This window comes from Pelodiscus sinensis, chromosome 1 (genome assembly GCF_052426305.1).
Source record: "Pelodiscus sinensis isolate ZL-2025 chromosome 1, ASM5242630v1, whole genome shotgun sequence".
Classification (NCBI taxonomy): Eukaryota; Metazoa; Chordata; order Testudines; family Trionychidae; genus Pelodiscus; species Pelodiscus sinensis.
In genome coordinates, this window is record NC_143052.1 from 56876132 (window position 1) to 56900829 (window position 24698).

A 24698-nucleotide genomic window follows, 5' to 3' on the forward strand; every position below is an offset into this window, starting at 1 on the left:
AGTTTTCTGGAAAAAGACTTTTGCCCAAACGGGAGCAGCATAGTGCTTTTCCGGAAAAACACTGACAATCTTACATGAGATCGTCAGTGCTTTTCCGGAAATTCAAGCGGCTAGTGTAGACAGCTGGCAAGTTTTTCCGGAAAAGCGGCTAATTTTCTGGAATAACTTGCCAGTGTAGACACAGCCACCTTGTTTTGTATATTTATCCTGCATATGGTTCGTTTCCCATGCTCAAATTAAGGGCTGAACCTGCATGGTGCAGGAAGGAGATGGGAGAGGCACTAGACTGGTGACAGGACTGCTCATCTGGAAGTGGAGTTATTCAGCATCTGGTGGGGTTGGAGGTGGCACTGTCTGAATTCTTACAGATAGCAGGGATACCTTTATTTTTTCCAAGAAAATGACTGATGCCCTCATCAGTTCCAGAGTGTGATAAAGGGTACAGCACTACTGCCCCAGCTGGATACTAAGGCCCAACACAGTATCTTTTGGGTCTTGCCCCAGACATCTGAAAAGGGTGAGAAAACACAGATACTTGCTCAATGTGCTAAGCATGGACACATTTTTTATGGCTTGCATTTGCTGCCTGTGAATCTCTTGAGCATTTGGGTGAAGATAAGCACTCATCTCCCATCCAAACTGCACATGGACTTGAAAGCTCAGTCTCTGCATAGAAAATAGTCAATGAGCAATAGATTCTGGGGAAAATATGTTTCTGACTGGTCCAATTTATAAAAGACTCACCACTAAGACAACAACTGTAAATAACAAAAATCTTACATGGATGTTGTTCACTACCACTCCTGTTGTGGAAATCAAAATGGAATACAGATATAATGTAACATTTCCATTAACATGCCATGAAGAGACTTTGGCTGCTTTGGAGACTGTTAATAGCTAAATTCTTTCTTTTATGCATAGACTTTGACAGAGACAGATAATACTGATTTCTTTTTAGGTTTTTCATCTAAGAAAAAACAAAGTCACTCTCCCAGCTTCTATTCATCTCTTCTGTTATGAGCAATGACTGCTGGGTTGTGTGTGCATGCATGTGTGTTTCAGGGAGGAGAAAGAATACATTTTACATTACTCTGCTAACAAACAGTTAAATAGAACTGGGATCACTTACTCATTTTGTCATCAAGATTCGTACCTCTGTTACAGCCATCCTGTGCAAATAATGATTTTAATATCAAACTCTGACATATTTTCTTCTAGTTTACTGACATTCCTAACCATGGACCACAAAGAGTTTTGATTTCAACTCACAATAAGTCAGCTATTAAATAGACACAAGTCAGATTTTATATAACCAAAATTATTCATCATCACTATAAAATGAAGTGCCTCAAATGGATTTGCTCACACAATGCTATAGCAGATGGTACTTGTTGTTGCTAGACTTATGCAACCAAAGATCTGGCCCTAAAGTAGGGTTACCAACTTGCTAATATCAGAAAATGGATCACTCTTGCCCTGCCCTATCCCCGAGGCCCCATTCCTACTCTAAGACCCCTCACCCTGCTCACTCCACCCCCCCTCTCTCCATCCCTTTCTCTCCCTCATCCTCGCTTACTCACTCATTTTCACTAGGCTGAGACTGGGGGATAGAAGGGGTTGAAGGCTCCAACTGTGGCTGTAGGCTCATGGTGGGGGGCTGGGATGAGGGGTTTGAGGAGCAGGAGGGGGGCTCCAGGCTGGGGCAGGGGATTGGGGCATAGGAGGGGGTGAGGCTCTAGCTGCAGGTGCAGTCTCTGGAGTGGGATTAGGAAGAAGAGATTTGGAATGTAGGAAGGGGCTCCAGGCCAGGGCAGGGGATTGGTGTCTGGGAAGTGGTGTGGGCTCTTGGAGGGAGTTTGGGTATTTGAGGGAGCTCAAGGCTGAGCAGGGGTTTGGGGCATGGGAAGGGGTTAGGGGTGCTTGGCCTATAACAAGAAATATACTTACCAAAGTGTATATTTAGGAATCTAGGGTGGGGAGTCAATTGTTGCTTGTTCTCTTTAATAGTTCCAGAGTTGCTTCAGCGAGAAGCAAGAATCTTCCACAGCATGAATGGAGACTTGGCAAAAGTAAACGAGAGCTAAATAACTAATTCACTTGTACAGCATGGTAAACTCAATACAAAATGCACCAGTGTATTACAAGAATGCTTATTACACTTGTTATAAGCTCAAGCATTGAGAAGCTAGGCCAAGATAACATAAAATATAACTAAATCATTATGCAGCCACGCCAACTTTACTCTAACTTTAGGTAGGGTTGCCGGTGGTGTCTGGTTTTTGTCTGGAACATCTGGTCAAAAATGGGACTCCAGGCAGTTCCTGTCAACACTGCTGACTGACAGGGCCAGCCCACAACATTTTAGCACCTGAGGCGGGGAGCTCAAATGATGCTCTCATACCCCCCTCGCTTGGGCAAAAACTTTGAAAGGTCTCAATTCTGCCTTCTTCCTGTTCTAATCTCATGGTACTGCTCTGCTACTGTGAAAGTAGAAAGAATTATACTGTAAGAGAAAGACGAATTGTGCTGTAATAATTGAATAAGTTGAAGGAATACTGTTTGTCTCTGAAGAGGAAGAAGGAAAGTATGTTAATGTTGTTTGTAGATATGCAGATCAGAGTGCTAGCCAGGTGGGCCTGAGTTAATAGGAAAAGGAACATTAGGTGTTAGGCAGAAAGCAATTGAGAAAACCAGGGAGATATGGACAGGAGATTGCTGTGTGCTTGATGTGCAAATGAAGATACTTGACTAGCCTCACACTCTAATCATGTGAAGTTTTGCCCCTCTTTTAATCCTGTTAACTTGGCTTTCTTTTGACTGTATAAATAAAGGAGTTTGATTCTTGTGGGGTACTCACATTTTTCTGGGTGAATTAGCAGAGCGGCTTTTCTAATAAACAGAGTGGTCTGACAAATCTCAGTGAGTCCTGTCTGATTTTGACACTACCTGCGCCAATAAAGGAGAACTAACAACTTAAAATGCCTTGTTCAAAAATTTTAAGTAATACTTCACTTTCGAACGAAAAGTGCTACATAGTCCTGTATTTTGTTTCAGCTACACCAGACTAACACGGCTACATTTCTATCACTGAACAGCAAATGTAACTTTTCTTGTGTGCATAGTAAACACTGGCATTGTTGTCTGTTTGAAAAATCAAAGTACCTTCTTGGTTGCAAAGATTTGAACTGCTTCCTGAAGGTCCACAGTCTGGGCCAGCTCATGCTCTATTGAGATAGTTGCAAGGCCGACCAGCCTCTCCTGTGTCATTGTGGAGCATAGATGTGTTTTTATTAACTTCAGCTTGGAGAAGCTGTGTTCTCCACTGGCAACTGTTCCAGGAAGTGTTAGAAGTATGCATAGAGGAACAAAAGCATTTGGAAAGAGGGTGGTCATCTTATTTGTGCATATATGTTCCAGAACAGCCTTTGGAGTTGATCCTGCTGAAATGTACCTTGAAAGGGCTTTCAGTTCAGCACCTAAATCACTCGCATCAATATTGCGCATGTCATCATGTGTCAACACTGTCTCTAGTGCCCTGCATTGCTGGTGTAGGTCTTCTTCAGGTATAGTGAGGAATTTTGGAATATCATACTACATCCCAAATATACTGCTGTGTTACTTGAGCTGCATGAAACCTTCAACTGACTGTATTGCACTATCTAGCACCTGGTTAAATAATTCAACTGGGGTCTCTTATGGGATTATCCCATGCCTCGTAATCAAAATGTCTTCTTCTTCGGTGACTCTTGTATTCTTGAATGGGTGGGAAAATAGTTTCAGTGTGAAGTTCCTCTGCCAACTTCTTTGCACTCTTCAGAACATTTTGAAATTTCTCATCTGACCGGTAAGACTGTAGGTATGACTTTGCTTTGTCCAGTTGTTCCATTGCTCCAGATATATCAAGGTCAACACCTTGGAGTCTCTTGCTTACAACATTTATTTCAAACAGTATGTCATGCCACAACACTAAGCCACACAGAAATTTGAAGTTATGTATGTTTCTGGTGATTCCATTTCCTTCTGCCACTGTTCTCCAACGAACAGTTCCTGTCATAGTATTTTCCTCCATAATGGCAACTATGGCATCATCTATCTTCCCAATTTGGTGTTTGATAAGCTTTATCGCCTCCACTCAACTTTCCCATCACGTGGCATTCAGTAGTTTCAGTGTCAAAGAGGATGTTCCCAGATGTTGCTTCAAAATTTGCCATCAATGAGTTGATGCAAAGAAAAATACATAGATGCTTTGAATCACATTAAAAAATTCAGCAGCCTCACTAGAAGCTGATGCTGCATCACTGACCACCAAGTTCAATGAATGAGAACTACATGGAACAAAAAAGCTTGAGGGTTTAACTCTCAGATCTGTGTCTGCACTCCTCTGTTCTTTCCTCTCATGTTGGCACCATTATCATAGCCCTGACCTCTCATGTCTGCTATCGCAATTCCTGTATCTTCCATCTTTTTTAAGAAGCACATTTGATATACCAGTTCCTGTAGTATCATCAATGTCAATACATTCTAAAAAATGCTCTCTGACAGTCATCATTGCAGGGACATTTTCACTAGGTTCTGTTGTTGTTACAAAACGCACTATTCATAGAATCATAGAATAGGACTGGAAGGGACCTCAAGAGGTCATCGAGTCCAGCCCCCCGCCCTCAAGGCAGGACCACGCTCCGTCTACACCATCCCTGACAGATGTCTATCTAACCTGTTCTTAAATATCTCCAAAGAGGGAGATTCCACCACCTCCCTTGGCAATCTATTCCAATATTTGACCACCCTGACAGTTAGGAATTTTTTCCTAATGTCCAATCTAAACCTCCCCTGCTGCACTTTAAGCCCATTACTCCTTGTCCTGTCCTCAGAAACCAAGAGGAACAAATTTTCGCCTTCCTCCTTGTGACACCCTTTTAGATATTTGAAAACCGCTATCATGTCCCCCCTTAATCTTCTTTTTTCCAAACTAAACAAGCCCAGTTCATGAAGCCTGGCTTCATAGGTCATGTTCTCTAAACCTTTAATCATTCTTGTCGCTCTTCTCTGTACCCTTTCCAATTTCTCCACATCTTTCTTGAAATGTGGCGCCCAGAACTGGACACAGTACTCCAGCTGAGGCCTAACTAGTGCAGAGTAGAGCGGCAGAATGACTTCACGAGTTTTGCTTACAACACACCTGTTGATACAACCTAAAATCATATTTGCTTTTTTTGCAACAGCATCACACTGTTGACTCATATTCAACTTGTGGTCCACTATGACACCTAGATCCCTTTCCGCCATGCTCCTTCCTAGACAGTCGCTTCCCATCTTGTATGTATGGAACTGATTGTTCCTTCCTAAGTGGAGCACTTTGCATTTCTCTTTATTAAACCTCATCCTGTTTACCTCTGACCATTTCTCTAACTTGCTAAGGTCATTTTGAATTATGTCCCTATCCTCCAAAGAAGTTGCAACCCCACCCAGTTTGGTATCATCTGCAAACTTAATAAGCGTACTCTCTATCCCAATATCTACATCACTGATGAAGATATTGAACAGTACGGGTCCCAAAACAGACCCTTGAGGAACTCCACTTGTTATCCCTTTCCAGCAGGATTTAGAACCGTTAACAACAACTCTCTGACTACGGTTATCCAGCCAATTATGCACCCACCTTATCGTGGCCCTATCTAAGTTATATTTGCCTAGTTTATCAATAAGAATATCATGCGAGACCGTATCAAATGCCTTACTAAAGTCTAGGTATATGACATCCACCGCTTCTCCCTTATCCACAAGGCTCGTTATCTTATCAAAGAAAGCTATCAGATTAGTTTGGCATGATTTGTTCTTCATAAACCCATGCTGGCTATTCCCTATCCCTTTATTACCTTCCAAGTGTTTGCATATGATTTCCTTAATTACCTGCTCCATTATCTTCCCTGGGACAGACGTTAAACTGACCGGTCTGTAGTTTCCTGGGTTGTTCTTATTCCCCTTTTTATAGATGGGTACAATATTTGCCCTTTTCCAGTCTTCTGGAATCTCCCCTGTCTGCCATGATTTTTCAAAGATCATAGCTAAAGGCTCAGATACCTCCTCTATCAGCTCCTTGAGTATCCTGGGATGCATTTCATCAGGACCTGGTGACTTGCTGACATCTAACTTTCCTAAGTGATTTTTAACTTGTTCTTTGTGTATCCTATCTTCTAAACTTACCCTCTCTCTGCTTGTATTCACTACGTTAGGCACTCTTCCAGACTTCTCGGTGAAGACCGAAACAAAGAAGTCATTGAGCATCTCCGCCATTTCCAAGTTTCCTGTTACTGCTTCTCCCTCCTCACTAAGCAGTGGGCCTACCCTGTCCTTGGTCTTCCTCTTGCTTTTAATGTATTTATAAAAGGTCTTCTTGTTTCCCTTTATGCCTGTAGCTAGTTTGATCTCATTTTGTGCCTTTGCCTTTCTAATCTTGCCCCTGCATTCCCGTGTTGCTTGCTTATATTCATCCTTTGTTATTTGTCCTAGTTTCCATTTTTTATATGACTCCTTTTTTATTTTGAGATCATGCAAGATCTCCTTGTTAAGCCAAGCTGGTCTTTTGCCATATTTTCTATCTTTCCTACACAGCGGAATTGTTTGCTTTTGGGCCCTTAACAACGTCCCTTTGAAATACTTCCAACTCTCCTCGGTTGTTTTTCCCTTCAGTCTTGCTTCCCTATTAAAATCATTTGTTCCATATGGCTGATGTCAGGTGTGCAGTCCAGAATAACAGAGTAATATCTTGCTGACTTCAGATCTGCCACAATCTTCTGTTTGACTTTTGTTGCCAGTAACTGTATGATCTCATTTTGAATTGTTTTTCAAAGGTAGTGGTGTGTGTACATTTCTTGGGTGGTGATTCTTTTTAGATGCTCCTGGAGTAAAGCATCAAACTTAGCCATCAGCTCTGCAATTTTAAGGAAGCTTCCATTGTTTGGCACATACAGCTGATCTGAAGTGCCATACAGTGCTAGGTTTTGGGTAGCAAACATTCTCACAATGGCAATGAGCCTTTTCAGAACATTTTGCCAGTAAAGAGACTCTGATGCAATCTTCTCTTGATGCTGATCATCTATGGTGGCCTTTAACCTCAGTCTCATCTCAAGCTCTTTCCGCCTATGGAATGTTCTCTGGTGATTTGCTGCCTTCTCATGGCATGTCAGTTTTCTAGACAGATTTTTCCAGTCCTTTGTTCCTATAGAACCCAATGTGGCTGTGTGGATAAACCTCTGTAACATTTCCATATAACCATGTATCATTCTCATATAACTTTGTATTAAGAGATTATATATATACACATATCTTGTTCTTTTAGATATATCTTTATGTTAAGCTTTCTTATAGAATCCTTGTATTAAGAAAAACTTTGTATCCAGTCTTTTCCATAGTATCAGAGGGGTAGCTGTGTTAGTCTGAATCTGCAAAAGCGGCGCGGAGTCCTGGGGCACCTTAGACTAACTGAAGTGTAGGAGCATAAGCTTTCATGGGCAAAGACTCACTTCGTCACATGCATTCGTCACCTTGCCGCTTTTGCAGTCTTTTCCATAGAAACTTTGTATCAGCTCTTTATGCTATAGTTCTTACGAACAGTTAAAGTAAAGAAAATTGTCTTTTGCTAGAAGTAGAATAGATCTCTCCCCTTTCCTTGATTGCCCTGTTGAAATGAATGAGGTGTGAATGGAGAATGAAAGGTGAGCACATCCAGCAGCAGTTGCAAGGCTGGAGAGAGTCTGGGAGCCAGATCCAAGACAATACCTGTGAAGTGAGCTCATTAAGAAGACTGGACATACTGAGGGCCTTGGGAGTTCAGCAGCAAACACCTGCCCTTGGAAGAACTATGGCAGGTGGAAGAGCCGGAGAGGGCAGTATGGGACCAGGAAAAGAGCTGGCAGTATATAACTTCTAGGAGGGGAAAAAGGCCAGCACATGATTCCACCAATGCTATAGAGGTAAGTAATCGCTTTCAGGCTTTCTCCACAGGCTCTGCAGTGGTGAATGCTTTGGAAGGGACCTCACAAGGAAGAAACGCAAGGGAACACCATCTACTGGAAGGCATAGGATGCGTAGTCTTAGGGATGGGTGTTCCACGACCACAACCCCCAAAAGAAGACGACAGGTGGTGGTGGTCGGGGACTCCGTCCTAAGAGGGACTGAGCCATCCATCTGCCGTCTGGACCTGGAATCTCGAGAGGTGTGCTGCTTACTGGGAGCTCGAATTCAGGATGTGACTGAGAGGCTTACCAAATTGATCAAACCTTCAGATCGCTACCCCTTCCTGCTTCTCCACGTGGGAACTAACGATACGGCCAAGAATGAATTTGAGAGGGTTACTGCGGATTATGTAGCACTGGGAAGAAGGATCCAAGAATCCGGAGCGCAAGTGGTGTTCTCGTCCATCCTCCCGGTTGAAAGGAAAAGACTGGGCAGGGATCGTCGAATTGAGGAAGTAAATGCGTGGTTATTTAGATCATGTCGCAGTGAGGGCTTTGGTTTCTTTAACCATGGGACTCTGTTCCGGGCACAAGGATTGTTAGGAAAAGATGGGATCCACCTAACCAAGAGAGGAAGGAGCATCTTCATGGGCAGGCTTGCAAACCTAGTGAGGAGGGCTTTAAACTAGGTTCATTGGGGGACGGTGACCAAAACCCCGAGGGGAGTGGGAAAGTAGGATATCGGGAAGAAACGCAAAGAGGAACGAGCAAGAAAGGAGGACCCCTGATTCGAATGGAGAAGATAGGGCAATAAACTGGTTATCTGAGGTGTTTATACACTAATGCGAGAAGCCTGGGCAACAAACAGGAAGAACTGGAGGTCCTGGCCCAGTCCAAAAAATATGATTTAATTGGGATAACAAAGACTTGGTGGGATGACTCGCTTGACTGGAGCGCTGTCATGGAAGGGTATAGACTGTTCAGGAAGAATAGGCAGGGGAGAAAAGGAGGAGGAGTTGCACTATACGTAAGAGAGCACTATGATTGCTCTGAACTCCAGTATATAGAGGGAGAAAAACCTGTTGAGAGTCTATGGGTTAAGTTTAGAGGTGCAAACAACAGCAGTGATGTTGTTGTTGGTGTCTATTACAGGCCACCGAATCAGGTGGATGAGGTAGATGACGCTTTCTTTGGACAACTGAGAGAAGTTTCCAGATTGCAGGCCCTGGTTCTCGTGGGGGACTTTAATCACCCTGACATCTGTTGGGAAACCAATACGGCAGTACACAGGCAATCCAGGAAGTTTTTGGAGAATGTTGGGGATAACTTCTTGGTACAAGTGCTGAAGGATCCGACCAGGGGCCGTGCGCAGCTTGACCTTCTGCTCACAAACAGGGAGGAACTAATAGGGGAAGTAGAGGTGGGTGACAACCTGGGAAGCAGTGATCATGAGATGGTAGATTTCAGGATCCTGACCAAAGGAAGAAAAGAGAATAGTAAAATACATACCTTGGACATCAGAAAAGCAGATTTTGACTCCTTCAGAGACCTGATGGGTAGAATCCCCTGGAATGCTAACATGAAGGGGAAAGGAGTCCAGGACAGCTGGCAGTATTTTAAAGAAGCCTTACTGAAGGCACAGAAAGATACCATCCCAATGCATAGCAAGAGAGGCAAACATTGTAGGTGACCAGATTGGCTTATGTGGGAAATCCTTGGTGAACTTAAGCAAAAAAAGGAAGCTTACAAAAAGTGGAACCTTGGACAAATGACCAGGGAGGGGTTTAAATGTATAGCTCGAGAATGCCAGGGGGTTATCAGTAAGGCGAAAGCACAAGTGGAACTGCGACTGGCAAAGGATATGAAGGATAACAAGAAAGGTTTCTACAGGCATGTTAATAAGAAGAAGGTGATCAGAGAGGGTGTGGGGCCCCTACTGGATGAAGTAGGTAACCTAGTGACAGATGATGTGGAGAAAGATGAAGTACTCAATGCTTTCTTTGCCTCTGTATTCATGGACAAGGTCGGCTCCCGGACTAGTGTGCTAAGTGACGCAATATGGGACGAAGGTGGGACAGCCCTTGGTGGATAAAGAACAGGTTAGGAACTATTTAGAAAAGCTAAACGTACACAAATCCATGGGTCTAGACTTAATGCAACCGACGGTACTGAGGGAGTTGGCAAATGTCATTGAGAAGCCTTTGGCCATTATCTTTGAAAAGTTGTGGAGATCGGGAGAGATCCCGGATGATTGGAAAAAGGCAAATGTAGTGCCCATCTTCAAAAAAGGGAAGAAGGCCAATCCAGGGAACTATAGGCTGGTCAGTCTTACCTTGGTTCCTGGAAAAATTGTGAAAGGGATCCTTAAGGAATCCATTTTGAGGCACTTGGAAGAGAGGAAAGTGATTAGGAATAGTCAGCATGGATTCACAAAGGGCAAGTCATGCCTGACCAATCTGATTAGCTTCTATGATGAGGAACTGACTCTGTGGACATAGGAAAGTCAGTGGATGTGATATACCTTGACTTTAGCAAGGCTTTTGATACGGTCTCCCACAATATTCTTGCCAGCAAGTTAATGGAATATGGATTGGATAAATGGACTGCAAGATGGATAGAAAGGGGGCTAGAAGGCCGGGCCCGGCGGGTAGTGATCAACGGCTTGATGTCAAGATGGCGGTCGGTTTCTAGCAGAGTGCCCCAAGGTTTGGTTATAGGACTGGTTTTGTTCAATATCTTTATTAATGACCTGAATGAGGGGATGAATTGCACCCTCAGCAAGTTTGCAGATGACACTAAGCTAGGGGGAGAGGTAGATACGCTTGAGGGCAGAGATAGGGTCCAGAGTGACTTAGACAAATTGGAGGATTGGGCCACAAGAAATCTGACGAAGTTCAACAAGGACAAGTGCAGAGTCCTGCCCTTGGGATGGAAGAATCCCAAGCATTGTTACAGGTTGGGGACCAACCAGCTAAGTAGTAGTTCTGCAGAAAAGGACCTGGGGGTTACAGTGGATGAGAAGCTGGATATGAGTCAACAGTGTGCCCTTGTAGCCAAGAAGGCTAATGGCATATTACGTTGTATTAAGAGGAGCACTGCCAGCAGATCCAGAGATGTCATTATTCCCTTTTATTTGGCTCTGGTGAGGCCACATCTGGAGTACTGTGTCCAGTTCTGAGCCCCCCACTACAAAAAGGATGTGGATGCATTGGAGAGGGTCCAGCGGAGGGCAACCAAAATGATTAGGGGGCTGGAGCATATGACCTATGAGGAACGGCTGAAGGAGTTGGGTCTGTTTAGTCTGCAGAAGTGAAGAGTGAGGGGGGATTTGATAGCAGCCTTCAACTTCCTAAAGGGAGCTTCTAAAGAGGATGGAGAAAGGCTGTTCTCAGTGGTGACAGATGGCAGAACAAGGAGCAATGGTCTCAAGTTGCGGTGGGAGAGGTCCAGGTTGGATATTAGGAAAAACTATTTCACTAGGAGAGTGGTGAAGCATTGGAATGGGTTACCTAGAGAAGTAGTGGAGTCTCCTAAAGGTGTTTAAGTCTCGGCTTCACAAAGCCCTGGCTGGGTTGATTTAGTTGGGATTGGTCCTGCCTAGAGCAGGGGGCTGGACTTGATGACCTTCTGAAGTCTTTTCCAGCTCTATGAGTCTATGAAATTTGGTGGCCCTTAGGGTTGTTTCTGAAGAGTCTGCCATACCTCAACATAATGGTCCAGACTAAATGTGTTGGATGGTTTATAGAACATCACATTATTATTTCTTTTCATTAAGTTCTAGCTCTCGCCCAACTTTATTCAGTACTGCTGTGCTAAACACGTCTTGCTGTGACATAACCTAAATAAGAAAAACTAGTTGTTATTTAGAATCCCCATAGGTTCTTAGAATACAATGAATTTCTTCAAGGCAGTCAATGTTAAGCACTTCGACAGTGGATATGAAGGAAAATCTCCTCTAAGTACATGTAAAAATAATTAAGACATACCTTCATAATTTATGTTCACAGCACTTACCAGATTTATAACTGGGAGAAGCAGTTCAAGTGAATGTCTCAAAAATTAAAAGTTAATATCTGAAGCACATTATTAAAGAAATAGATTGTAAACCCACTGAAGAGATAAATTCATGCTTCCATCACTATGGTAAGACTACAACAATCTCATATGAAGATTTATGACCCTCCTATCTGCTTTAACAAATTGCTATAGTGTAAACGCTTTCTGTGGCAGGAATACAGGCTAATAAAAGCATAAAGTGCTTTTTATGGATCAAAGCAGTTGCCTTAAAAAGTTATCTATGTATCACACAGATTTTTAATTTTTTTTTCAATTATTTACTTTTATTATATCTTATAGTTGACTGAAATGCAAGATCCTCTTATCCCAGGGTAAGTGCATTTAGGAAATATTTTCCAAAATACTGTACTGCTGTTCAGAGATGGGTGTGTCACAGTCACACTATCTAAGGTTCTTCTCAAGCTACAGATGTTTGAGGAGCTCAGAAATTTTCCAGTACTGTTCAATCCACTGTCTATCTTGTAGTTTCCTTTTTTGATCAATATGGTCAAAAGTGGGATAGGAGAAGAATGGAGAGAGGAAATAATTCATTTTGTTATTCCAAAAAGCATGGTTGATTCCATTAGCAATTCCATTATACTCATTTCAGGATCTGGGTCAGAGCTTGGTTTAGAAGGTGAGAAAGACAAGTTTGGTAGAGGCACCCAATTTTTTTGTTTTTTTAATGATATTGTATTTTGCAGCTATGTCTTTCAGCAAATTTGGGACACACCTCATATCCTAAGCTGCAAGATATTCTCAGGTTTCAACACTCAATATGCATGAACTTACAAGAGTGACTTCAGGATGAATTAAAGGACCAGTGTACTAGATATATTAATTCCCAACACTAACTTCCATTTAAGGCTATATGAATCTAGAGCAAATAACTCCAAGAAGGTTTTATAGCATAAATATTTTCTTTTTCATAAAGGACAAATGGATTCCACAGGGTAAATAAAATAGTTTCTCCCCCACCATATTTTTCATTGCCAAATGAATGTCTCAGAACTTTGAACGGCATCTGCATTATCTGTCTAATGTGGAAATAAATGGGCCCCTCCCAGGAGCTGCAAGAGAGTGAGAAGTAATCCCTTTTAAAATGTGTCTGTATTTGATTTTAAATGATAATTTTATATCCTCAAGTTGGTTTGTAATAGAACAGAAGATTGGGAGAACAGAGCTGTACTGCAGGGAGCCCATACAGACTGGAGTCTATCCTGAGAGGAATCTAATGGCAAAGAGTCAAGAATGGAAGCTCCATGCAACCTCCATCTAGATTATGGATAATGATACAGATAATGGTACAGAAAGGCTGCAGGCTTATGGCCCTTTGAGGGGAATGGTACTGAAAGGGCATCAGTCACAAAGGGTGACTCCTTCATAGCAACTCTCAGAACTCTAAAGAGGGCAGGCAGGAGCGACTGGTGTGTGCAGGGAGAGGGAGTCCAGCCAGAGAGGCAGGTAGGGGATATTTGGCGGGTGTAGTGGAGCGTGTAGGGATGTAAAATCCCCTTTAATCAGTTAACTGGTTAAACGTTAAGTTTAACCAATGAACTGATTAAACAGGAGTGGGGAGAGCTTTCTATCCCGCTGGGCTGAAGTGGCTCCCCCACCTGTCACAGCTGGGCTAGATCAGTCCCCATACTGCAGGCAGGGGCTATTCCAGCGTTGCTGCTCCAGCTCGGAGGGGCTGCTGGCTTCCATCCCACACAGGCTGTGGGGCTCTAGCAGCCCTCTTCCTGCAGCAGGCGGCGGTGGGGTTGCTGTTCCCAAGTTACAGTTAACCATTATTCAATAAGAGCCACCTATTAAGGATGATGCTTATCGGGTAGCCGGTTAATTGGTTACTCGTTCACATTCCTAACACCCCATGTGACAATTAAAATTTTGGTGGGAGTGTACTGGGGGCGATGCACATCCTGGGTGCTACTATGAGTCACCTATGAGTGTAGGGTGAGTATAGCCACTGTTCTATATAATGTCTACTCCCCTCTGTGTATAGCACTGATCACCAGTGGGAATGCCCCATTCTCCGCTCTCTCCCTCCATATTTTAGACACTAGTGCCAATGATGTTGCTAGCCTCGAATAAACTTTAAACTCAGGAGAGGACAAGAACTGCAGGTGTGCCCTTCACCTGTGTTAGCGATACACAAACCCCTAAAGCACTCTGTGATGGGTTGGATCACAGGGGTCCTCTTGGAATTGTCATATGCCTACACTACAGAGCTTTTTCGGAAAAACCGCCATTTTTAAAAAAAAAAAACCTTATTACGCCCACATTGCAATCGTGTTCTTTCGAAAGAAAATTGAAAGAACAGAGGGGTTTTTCCAGCATCGGTAATCCTCTTTCCACAAGGAAGAAGCCTTTTTCCGAAAGAGCTCTTTCGGAAAAAGGTGTGTGTGGACGGGGAAGAGGGAGTTCTTTCAGAAGAAGAGGAAAGAGGAAAAAGCACAGGTGCCCTAGTGGCCACTCCGTCCATAGTAATCACAGTTTAAATACAAGATAGTGTCCATTCAGTGTGGACACTGTCTTTCAAAAAAGCAGATCTCTTTTTCAATGTGGTTTAAACAAAATACAGGACTATGTAGCATTTTAAAGACTAACAAGATGGTAGTCTTTAAAGTGCTACATAGTCCTGTATTTTGTTTCAGCTACACCAGACTAACACGGCTACATTTCTATCACTATTCAATGTGGTTTGGCAGTGTGAATGTGTTCTTTCGGAAGAAGTTTTCTTGGAAGATCTCTTTGGAAAAGCTTCTTCTGAAAGAAGCCTGCAGTCTAGACGTAGCCCCATTGTACTGGTCATGCAACTGAGCACATCTACCTGCCCTCTGGAGCACCCCACCACTCTGTCTTGCTGGCCCAGAAACTCTGGTCTACTTGAGCCAAGGCACAGAGTTAGAGTAACAGCTCCTGAGCAGAGCAACACATTGAAACATAGCTCTGGATGGGCTCAGGTGTACACACTGACAGCACCAAGGAACGCAGCCCCCAAGGAGGATCAAATAAACTCATTTTACTCAGTATAAATGTTTTACACAGAGAAAGCTTGTAAGTTCATCCTCTTTATAATGAAAGAGAGATATACACAGTGGTAACCCCTAGGTAACTATTATTTACACTGAGCTTGATAATAACCAAAAGTGTTTTATTAAGTATAAAAAATAAGATTTACTCATAGACTCATACACTTTAAGGTCAGAAGGGACCATTATGATCATCTAGTCTGACCCCCTGCACAGTGCAGACCACAGAATCTCACCCACCCCTCCTAGAATAATCCTCTCACCTATATCTCAGATATTGAAGCCTTCAAATACTTTGAAGACCCCAAGATGCAGAGAATCCTCCAGCTGTGATCTATACCCCATGCTACAGAGGAAGGCGAAAAACCTCCAGGGCCTCTGCCAATCTACCCTGGAGGAAAATTCCTTCTCGACCCCAAATATGGCGATCAGCTAAACCCTGAGCATGTGGGCAAGACTCACCAGCCAGACACCCAGAAAGTACTCTATAGTAACTCCTATCATCCCTCCATTGACCGATTTAAGTGATTGCAAGTAAAAACAGACAGCTCAAAGTAAGTTATTAAGCCAGAATAAACAAAAACAAACCCTTTAATCCTAATACACTAAGAAACTAGTTACATGCAAATTCCTACCTTAACAGTTGTCCTACTCATCCCTCCTTGCTTAGGCCCAATCCTTCCCCATGTTCAGTCTTAGATTTTCGAGCAGGCATTGTAGGTGCTAAGTGGGGGGAGGGGAGTGTCTTCTGGCATCTGGCCACTCCTTCTATTATTTGGTTCCCTCCTTTATATCCCTTTTGCCCAAGATGGGAATTCTTTGTGTTCAGTTCAAATTTTCCTCACCTTGAGTGGAAAAGTACCAGTGGAAAAGTACCAGATCCAAAAATGGGTTCCATCATCAGGAGGCATGGTCACATGTCTTTGTAGGACCAATCACAGTTTGGGCTTGCAGGAAAAACAAAACCCTTCAAAGATTTTTTACTTTGCCACCCAGCCAGTAAGTTCCTAAAATATCACTAGTGGCTTTTACTAGAATATCTGCACTAATAAAACAAATTCCCACTTAATGTTTATATATTCACATACAAGAAAGATACATGCATACAAATAGACTATACAGGTTCAGTGGATTACAACTTTTAGAGTGACATGTCACATGCTGTACTTCACATAAAGCATCTTTGAGTTATGAATATTCATATTCAGAAGCCAATTTTCATAAAGCACAGAGGGCTGTGTTACACCCCACATAATGGCCCATGTGAAAGCTCAGCATCATCTGGCCCTACAGAATTATCATAGTGCTCTTTTACCCATGTCAGGCTCTCTCATCCAATCCCTTTTTCCCTACAAAAGCAAAATAAAAAGTGTGTATTTAACATTGCAAGCTGGCATGGTCTCTATATTGGGGAAATGATGCAACATGTGTATGACTTGCAATATGTACCAGTTTTTCTGAAAACTGTACTCCTGTAATTATTCTGATGCTTCTATTTTGTATAGAATTTCAATCTAAAATAACAAATTAACTAAAATAAATTTTAGAATAGCATTTGAGAGAATTGATATGACTATCAGTTATTTTTCTTTGATAAATAATCAGTTCTTACCTGTGCAGGAATAATCATCAATTCGTATATATCCTGTTCTGCAGATGCACATGAAAGATCCCGGTGTATTTACACACATGGTATTCTCACGACAATAATGCCGTCCTTCAGCACACTCATCAATATCTGTGAACAAAACGGGGGAGGAGGGGCAATTTATCAAATGATACTGAGTTCTTCAGACCCACTCAATCTATCACTCTATTCACTTCCACCAGTATTTAACTGGACTAAAAAGTTGCTTGAATAGCAAAGCATTTTGGAAAGTTGTTAAGTTTTCTCTTTTAAAATAACTGTTTGAAGTGTTCAAATAACAGGAGCAGCATGAGCTTTGTGGGTACAGCTGTTAGTGGAGGTACAAATAAGATTACATCAGCTTAGATGTTTTCTAACTCCTTTTGAAATGTCTGTGTTGTTCTGTCTATGATTTAAGTAAGACCAGCATATATCTAAAGGCCTGAAGACCAGCCTGGCTGCACCAGCACTGCAGTGCCATTTGTCATTATATATACTACCTTTGATCCAATGGGTAGCCTTTTTTATCATAGGGAGGCCATGGGCAAGTTCTTAACAGATATTAAAACTTATTAAAAGTTTTTCTTAGAAACATGAAGTCACCAATTGGTAGTTCACTAGATATGTAGGTAGATATTTAGTCAAATCTGTGAACGTTACATAGGAGCCTAAAAGGAACCTATTTATGTAGAGATTTCATACGATGGAGAAATTTGTATCCTGATAAAGTCTCACATCATATCAAACACCTGTTGCAATGTTAATTCATAGAGCAAGTTCCCCATGAAAACTATTGTAGACATAGAGCTTGACTAATCTGGAGCTCACTAGGTACATAGTATTAGTTAATTTCAGGTGGTGTGCTATAATGGATAAAAGAATATGAAGTATGTGCATATGTACGCCACAACTTCTGCACAATATATTACTGTATTTGCTGCTGCTAAAAAAAGAGGGGGGTTATACTGATTTGGGAGTGGTTAGTAACAGACTGACTCATGATACCATTGCATAGACAAGTACCACACAAATATCAATGAGCTGTTCAGTGCATGCACGGATCCCTAATTTTATTAGCAAGCAAAGCCTCAGACATTTTTCACAATTCCATGGCCATGGAATTTGCCATGGAACCTAACATTGTTACAAAATTCCAGCCTAGATATTAAGAGTTGGGAGTCTGTTTGTTTTCTTTTTAAATTATGCTCATGATGGGAAAAAAAAGCCAACCTCCCTAACCCCCCTACCCCCAAAACCAAAACCCAACACTAGACAGAAAGCAAAGTGTAAACTTGTTTTCCTGAGTCTGCTGAGAGGTCAAAATAGAGACCGGAATTAAAAACTCAACTGCATGTTGATTTGCAGTGATGAAAAATTAAATATCAGCAATGATAGCTACTGTACCTTACTGCTGATCCTTTTAGCACTAGTATCCAGATAATATTCTAATCCTTCAACACCTTCCCTTCCGCACTGGCAAAAGCATCAACTATCTGCTACCCAGCTGCCACCATCTCTTGCCTTCCACCCTACAACTCCAAAATACAATTTTGCATTATTTGTATAAAGGTTTGTGTCACATTGGGCATTTAGAAGCAGAGTAAATCAAATAAACGCTGCATGTATACTGCACTGATTCTGTCTTTATTTTCATACTTCAAAAAAATCCTCTGTTCTTTCTTTATCTGAAGCTGCTGTAAATATTTTCAGTTCTGAGCGTCACAGAAAACAATTAGCATAGCTGAAGTCAATGCACTTACTGCAGTGCTTTCTGTGTGGTAAGGTTGGTAGGAGCTGCTCTCCCATTGACTTTAACCACTCTTCTCATCCTGGTGGAGTCCCGGAGTCAATGGGAGAGCACTTGGAGATCGATTTATCACGTCCAAGCAGACACAAAAAATCGACTGCTGGTGGATCAACCGTTGAATTTCTGGTAAGTGCAGACCTGCTACTATTTTCATGGCTCTTCTCTGTACTCTTCTCAGTTTACCAACATCCTTCTTGAATTGTGGGCACCAGAACTAGACACGGTATTCCAATAGCTCTCACAGCAGAGCCAAATATAGAAGTAGAATAACCTCTGCTTCTAATCAAAACTCTTCTCTTTATGCTTCCAAGGATTGCATTTTTCTCATTTGGCCATAGAATCACACTTTGAGGCTAGGTCTACACTATTGGGTTTTATCGGAAAAAGCTCCGCAAATTGCACTCAGCAATTTGTGTAGCTTTTTCGATCGCTTTTCCGGAAAAGGCATTTCCGTCATTTGGCCCTGTCTAGGCGGGGCCAAATGGCAGAAAAGCCTCCTTTTTCAGAGGAATCCTTATTCCTTGTGAAATGAGGAATATAGGGCTTCCCGAAAGAATGCGTTTGCTCTTCTGCAAAGAAAAGTGGAAGAGCAAATGCGTTCCCTGGACACGGTAGGGTGTTTTTGGGATACCTAAACCCCCACAGTGTAGACATAGCCTGAGAGCATGTTCAGTTGATTTATTCATTACAACCCCCATATCTTTTTCAAAGTCACTGCTTCCCAGGAGCAAGATCACCATTCTGTAAGTATGGCCTACATTCTTTGCTCTTAAATGTATACATTTAGCCATATTAAAATGCATATTGTTTGTTTGTGCCTAATTTATTATATGATCAATAATGCTCTGCGTGACCTGTGTTCTCCATTCTTTACCACTTCCTGATTTTTGTGATATATGAACACCTTCTCTGTGATGGTTTTATCTTTTCTTCCAATCACTGATAAAAATGTTAAATAGCATATGGTCAAGAACTGACCCCTGAAAGGACATCCATATATCAGTTGCTCTATTATCCTGCCTGCAATTGATGTTAGGCTGACAGACCTATAATTACCTACGTCATCTCATTCACTCTTTTTCAATATTGGCACAACAACACAGGGATGTAAAATCCCATTTAATCAGTTGGACTGGACTGGAATGCTCCCAGCCCATGACGTGGTGGTACCAGTTGAGCTCTCGGTTAGCCCGTTACTGGTAAGCATCACCCTTAAATGCATCACCCAGTTAAACATACAACATTAGCTTTCATCTAGACTTTTGGGAGAAGCCCTGTGTCCAATACTTATTGAAAATCAACAGTCATGACCAGTGAGATTTTCTGCTAGCTCTTTCAAAATTCTTGGATGCAAGTTATCTGAATCTGATGATTTTAAAATGTCTGACTTTAGTACCTTCTGTTTCGCATCATCCAGTTGTACTATTGGAATGGAAATATCGTTATCATCTAATGAGGCTAAATCATCTGTTTTTCCCACAAATACAGAACAGAATATATATATTGAATATTTCTCTCTTTTTTGCATTATTATTGATAATTCTATCACTTCCATCTAGTAATGGAACAATAGCATTATCAGGATTATTTTTGGTCCCTTTACATTTTAAAAACTTTTGTTTATTGTCCTTAATACTGCTGGCCATAGATTTCTCCTTGCATCCTTTGCTTCCCTTATCAATTTTCTGCAATTCCTAATTTCTGATTTACCTTCATTACAATGAACTTCACCTTTCTTCCATTTGTTAAATATATTATTGTTTTATATAAGGTACCTTCACTTGTCCTCTAAACCAGGTCATTTTTTAAAACAGCACGACCTTCTTCCTCAATTGTGGAATTGTGGCTTTGGGACATCTAATAAACTGTTCTCCGATTATTCCCAATTATTATTCTTCACATGTTTCTGATTAAATTCTTCACCTCAGATGTGTTGGCTCATAATTACTTTCAGCTTTGTAAGACTGGCTCTATTAAAGCATCAAATATATATTAGTACGGAGTTCATTCTACTTGCACATATTAAATGTGATCAAGTCATGATTACCTGTACCTAAGTTATTATTCTTTTTTGTCCTCTGATCAGTTTCTTTTCATCTGTTAAAACAAGGTCTAAAACACAATTCCCCAATGTTGGCTGCAACACTTTATGTTAAAAAATACTAATCTATAATACTCAGAAATTCCAAGCATGTTTTAGTACTGGCAATATAAAACCTCTAGCATATGTTACTCAAACTGAAGTCCCTCATGATCATACAGCTTTTATCCTAATATTATAGATACATGTATACAGAGCTGGGTATCCTGTTCCCCTAATGTGATTCAGTGGTCTGTAGCAGACCCACACTATTGACCCTCTTTTTACTTTATCTGTTAGGACATGGATCCATAAGCATTCAAGATACTTTTCTACTGAGTTATCAGGGACTTAGAAGCAGGTAATGCCGTTTTTGATATCCAGTACCATTTCCCCTCCATTTTTGCTCACTCAGTCCTTCCTAAATAGGTTATAACCATTTATTTTAACATTCGAATAATGCAAATCATCCCACCAGGTTTCAGCAATACTAAGTAGATAGAATTTATTAACATAATGAGCAATTCTAATTCCTCCTCTTTGCTACCCAGGCTCCTAGAAGTGGAGTATAGGCAATTCAATAATACGTTTTCTTTCTGCCCTTTGATTAATTTTGTTTTCAATATCTAAGGCTTTTTTAGTCCCGATTTTTATCCTCCCATTTATTATTAGTCTCTCACCCTCCTGACTACTCTAGCCAGCCTTGATCAAGACAGTAAAAAAAATCCACAACCAGGAAGCAAGAGGTCAGAGTAGCATTCCGCATGACTTGAGACAGATGGGGATGGGTACAGATGGGGATGGGTATTCTGTGGCTACCAGAAATAAGAGAAGCAAGAGGAATTCCACATAAGTAGAAATTTCAGATTAATACCAAGTCCTAAATATGGAAAATACCTGTCAGGATCCACTAGATCCAAAGGAAGAAAGAAATACATGGGACATACGTGTGGATGGCAACTCAGCCAAACCTATAAGAAAAATCAAGCTTTCCCACAAACAACTCTCCAATTGCCAGTCTAGACGCAGCCTGTATGTGTTAGTTCACACCAAATGGAGGACTCCATTTTGTAGAGCAAAATAGCATTCTCTATAGATCATGTTCTTACGTGTGTGTGTGAGGTCACACTAGTGGGGACAGTCCAGTAGCAAATAGAACTACACCACTGGGTTTTGTTGTTTTTTTTCTTGGATTATCAATTCTTGGATTATCAATTTTCTTGGATTATCAATTTCAAGATTTTTGTGTGTCTTGGTTCAAATTGGGGGATCAAATTGAAATCTCAAAAACTCCTTTGGAATAAGAGAGCTGTTTCTCACTTTACCCATTTAAGAACAAATGGAAATATTATTTTTTAATTGCAGTAGCACCTAGACATCCCAATTAGAGATCAAGACCCTAATGTAGGTTGGCATTATATTCATAGCAAATTAAAAAGTCCCTTCCACCAAGAATTTATAATCTTAGCATTTGATAAGACACAGTGGAGGAAAAAGCAAAGAAGCAGGACGAAGAGAGATTAAGGGAAAGGACAAGATAACAGTCAAATGACAACCCACAGTTTCACAATACCAAGAGCTGACGTATTGTGACAAAAAATTCCAAATCAAATAAAGCAGCATATTCTTCAGGGCATTAATTGATACCAATTTTGAAGGCTACAAATGAAGTCAGACTATTTTGCCAGAGAAGAAGAAAGTTCACTATAGAAATCACCAAAATAGACATAATTTTATCTCAGCTACTAACTGAAACAATTGTTTAGCCTTTAAGTCACCTTTAGCTCCAGACTCACTCAACACAATGGAAAGCTCAATGCATTTTGAAACCTAAGAAAGACTATAGTACTTATCAGAATTGTATCCTATCAAAAAGCCTGTTAGCACATTAATGGCCATTAATCATAGAATAATAGAATAATAATAGAACTGGAAAGGCCCTGAGAGATCATCACGTCCAGTTCTCTGCCCTCACAGCAGGACCAGCCACCATCTAGATCATCCCTGATAGATGTCTATCTAACCTGCTTTTAATATCTCCAGTGATGGAGATTCCACAACCTCCCTAGGCAATTTATTCCAGTGTTTTACTACCCTGACAGTTAGGAAGTTTTTCCTAATGTCCAACCTAAACCTCCCTTGCTGCAGTTTAAGCCCATTGCTTCTTGGGGTACATCTACACTGTGAGGTTTCTCTGGGATACTGGAGGTATCTTGGAAAAACTCTGCCACATCCAAGGAATGCATTTGCTCTTCCACTTTTTTTTGCGGAAGAGCAAACGTGCTCTTTCGGGGAGCCCTGTATATCTTGTTCTATGATGGCTAAGGGCTTCACCAAAAGAGGAGGCTTTTCCACCATTTGGTCCCATCTCTACTGGGCCAAATGGAAGAAAAGCCTCTTCTGGAAAAGCAATCGAAAAAGCTATGCAAACTCAGGATCACAATTTGCATAGCTTTTTCCAAAAAACAAAACAAAACTATAGTGTAACTTTGTCCTATCATCAGAGGTCAAGGAAAACAATTGTTCTCCTTCCTCCATGTAACACCCTTCTACATACTTGAAAACCACTATCATGTCCCCCCTCAGTCTTCTCTTTTCCCCATTCTTTCAGTCTTCCCTGATAGGTCATGTTTTCTAGACCTTTAATCATTTTTGTTGCTATTCTCTGGACCTTTTCCAATTTCTCTACATCCTTCTTGAAATGTGCTGCCCAGGAATGGATACAATACTCTGAGGTTTAATCAGTGCAGAATACAGCAGAAGAATCACTTTTCATGTCTTGCTCACAATACTCCTGTTAATGCATCACGGAATCATATTTGCCTTTTTTGCAATAGTGTCACACTGTTGACTCATATTTAACTTGTGATCCACTATGATCCCTAGATCTCTTTCTGCAGTACTCCTTCCTAGATAGTTTCTTCCCATTCTGTATATGTGAAACCGATTGTTTCTTCCTAAGCGTATTACTTTGCATTTGTCTTTATTAAACTTCATCCTATTTATCTCAGACCATTTCTCCAGTTTGTCCAGATCATTTTGAATTATGACTCTATCATTCAAAGCACTTGCAATCCGTCCCAGCTTGGTATCAGCTGCAAACTTAATAAGCATACTCTCTATGCCAATATCTAAATAATTGATGAAGATATTGAACAGAACTGGTCCCAAAACTGACCCCTGCAGAATTCCACTTGTTATGCCCCTCCAGCATGACTGTGAACCATTAATAACTATTCTCTGAGCATGGTTATCCAGCCAGTTATGCACCCACCTTATAGTAGCCCCATCTAGGTTGTATTTCCCTAGTTTATTGATAAGAAGGTCATGTGAGACCATATCAAATGCTTTACAATATAAGTATACCATGTCCACTGCTTCCCCCTTATCTACAAGACTTGTTATCCTATCAAAGAAAGCTGTCAGATTGGTTTGACATGCTTTGTTCTTTACAAATCCATGCTGGCTGTTATCCATGCTATCACCTTATTATCTTCCAGATGTTTGCAGATGAATTCCTTAATTATTTGAACCATTATCTTTCCTGGCACAGAAACTAAGCTGACTGGGCTGTAGTTTCCTGGGCTGTTCTTATTTCCCTTCTTATAGATGGGCACCATATTTGCCCTTTTCCAGGCTTCTGGAATCTCTCCTGACTTCCATGACTTTTTGAAGATGATAGCTACAGGTTCAGATACATCCTCTATCAGCTCCTTGAGTATTCTAGGATGCATTTCATCAAGCCCTGGTGACTTAAAGATATCTAATTTTTCTAAGTAATATTTAACTTGTTCTTTTTCTATTTTAACTTCTAAACCTATCCCAATTCCAATAGCTTTCAGTACACTAGCCAACCATCAATCAATCTTCTCGGTGAAAACCGAAACAAAAAAGTCATTAAGCACTTCTGCCATTTCCAAGTTTTTCCCACTTCACTGAGCAATGGGACTACCCTGTCGTTGGTGTTCCTCTTTTTCTAATATATTTGTAGAATGATTAGATATTTGTAGATATTAATTTCTCATTGCTTAGCAGGTAAGATCCTGGAGACAATCAGGTCAGTAGGTTGAATACATCATTCCAACAGTTTTACATACTTGAGGATAATACAAGCTAGCATGATTTAGGTCTGTGGTTT

General features: G+C 41.2%; 1 protein-coding gene across 1 annotated transcript in view; it reads right to left on the minus strand.

The window, feature by feature from the left end:
• NELL2 (neural EGFL like 2) overlaps window positions 1-24698 on the minus strand; it is a 299416-nt gene that overhangs the window by 130771 nt on the left and 143947 nt on the right. Inside the window, exon 13 of the mRNA XM_006126494.5 lies at window positions 16659-16784. Within this exon, the coding sequence (XP_006126556.3) occupies window positions 16659-16784 (126 nt within the window). The remainder of the gene's footprint in view (window positions 1-16658; window positions 16785-24698) is intronic.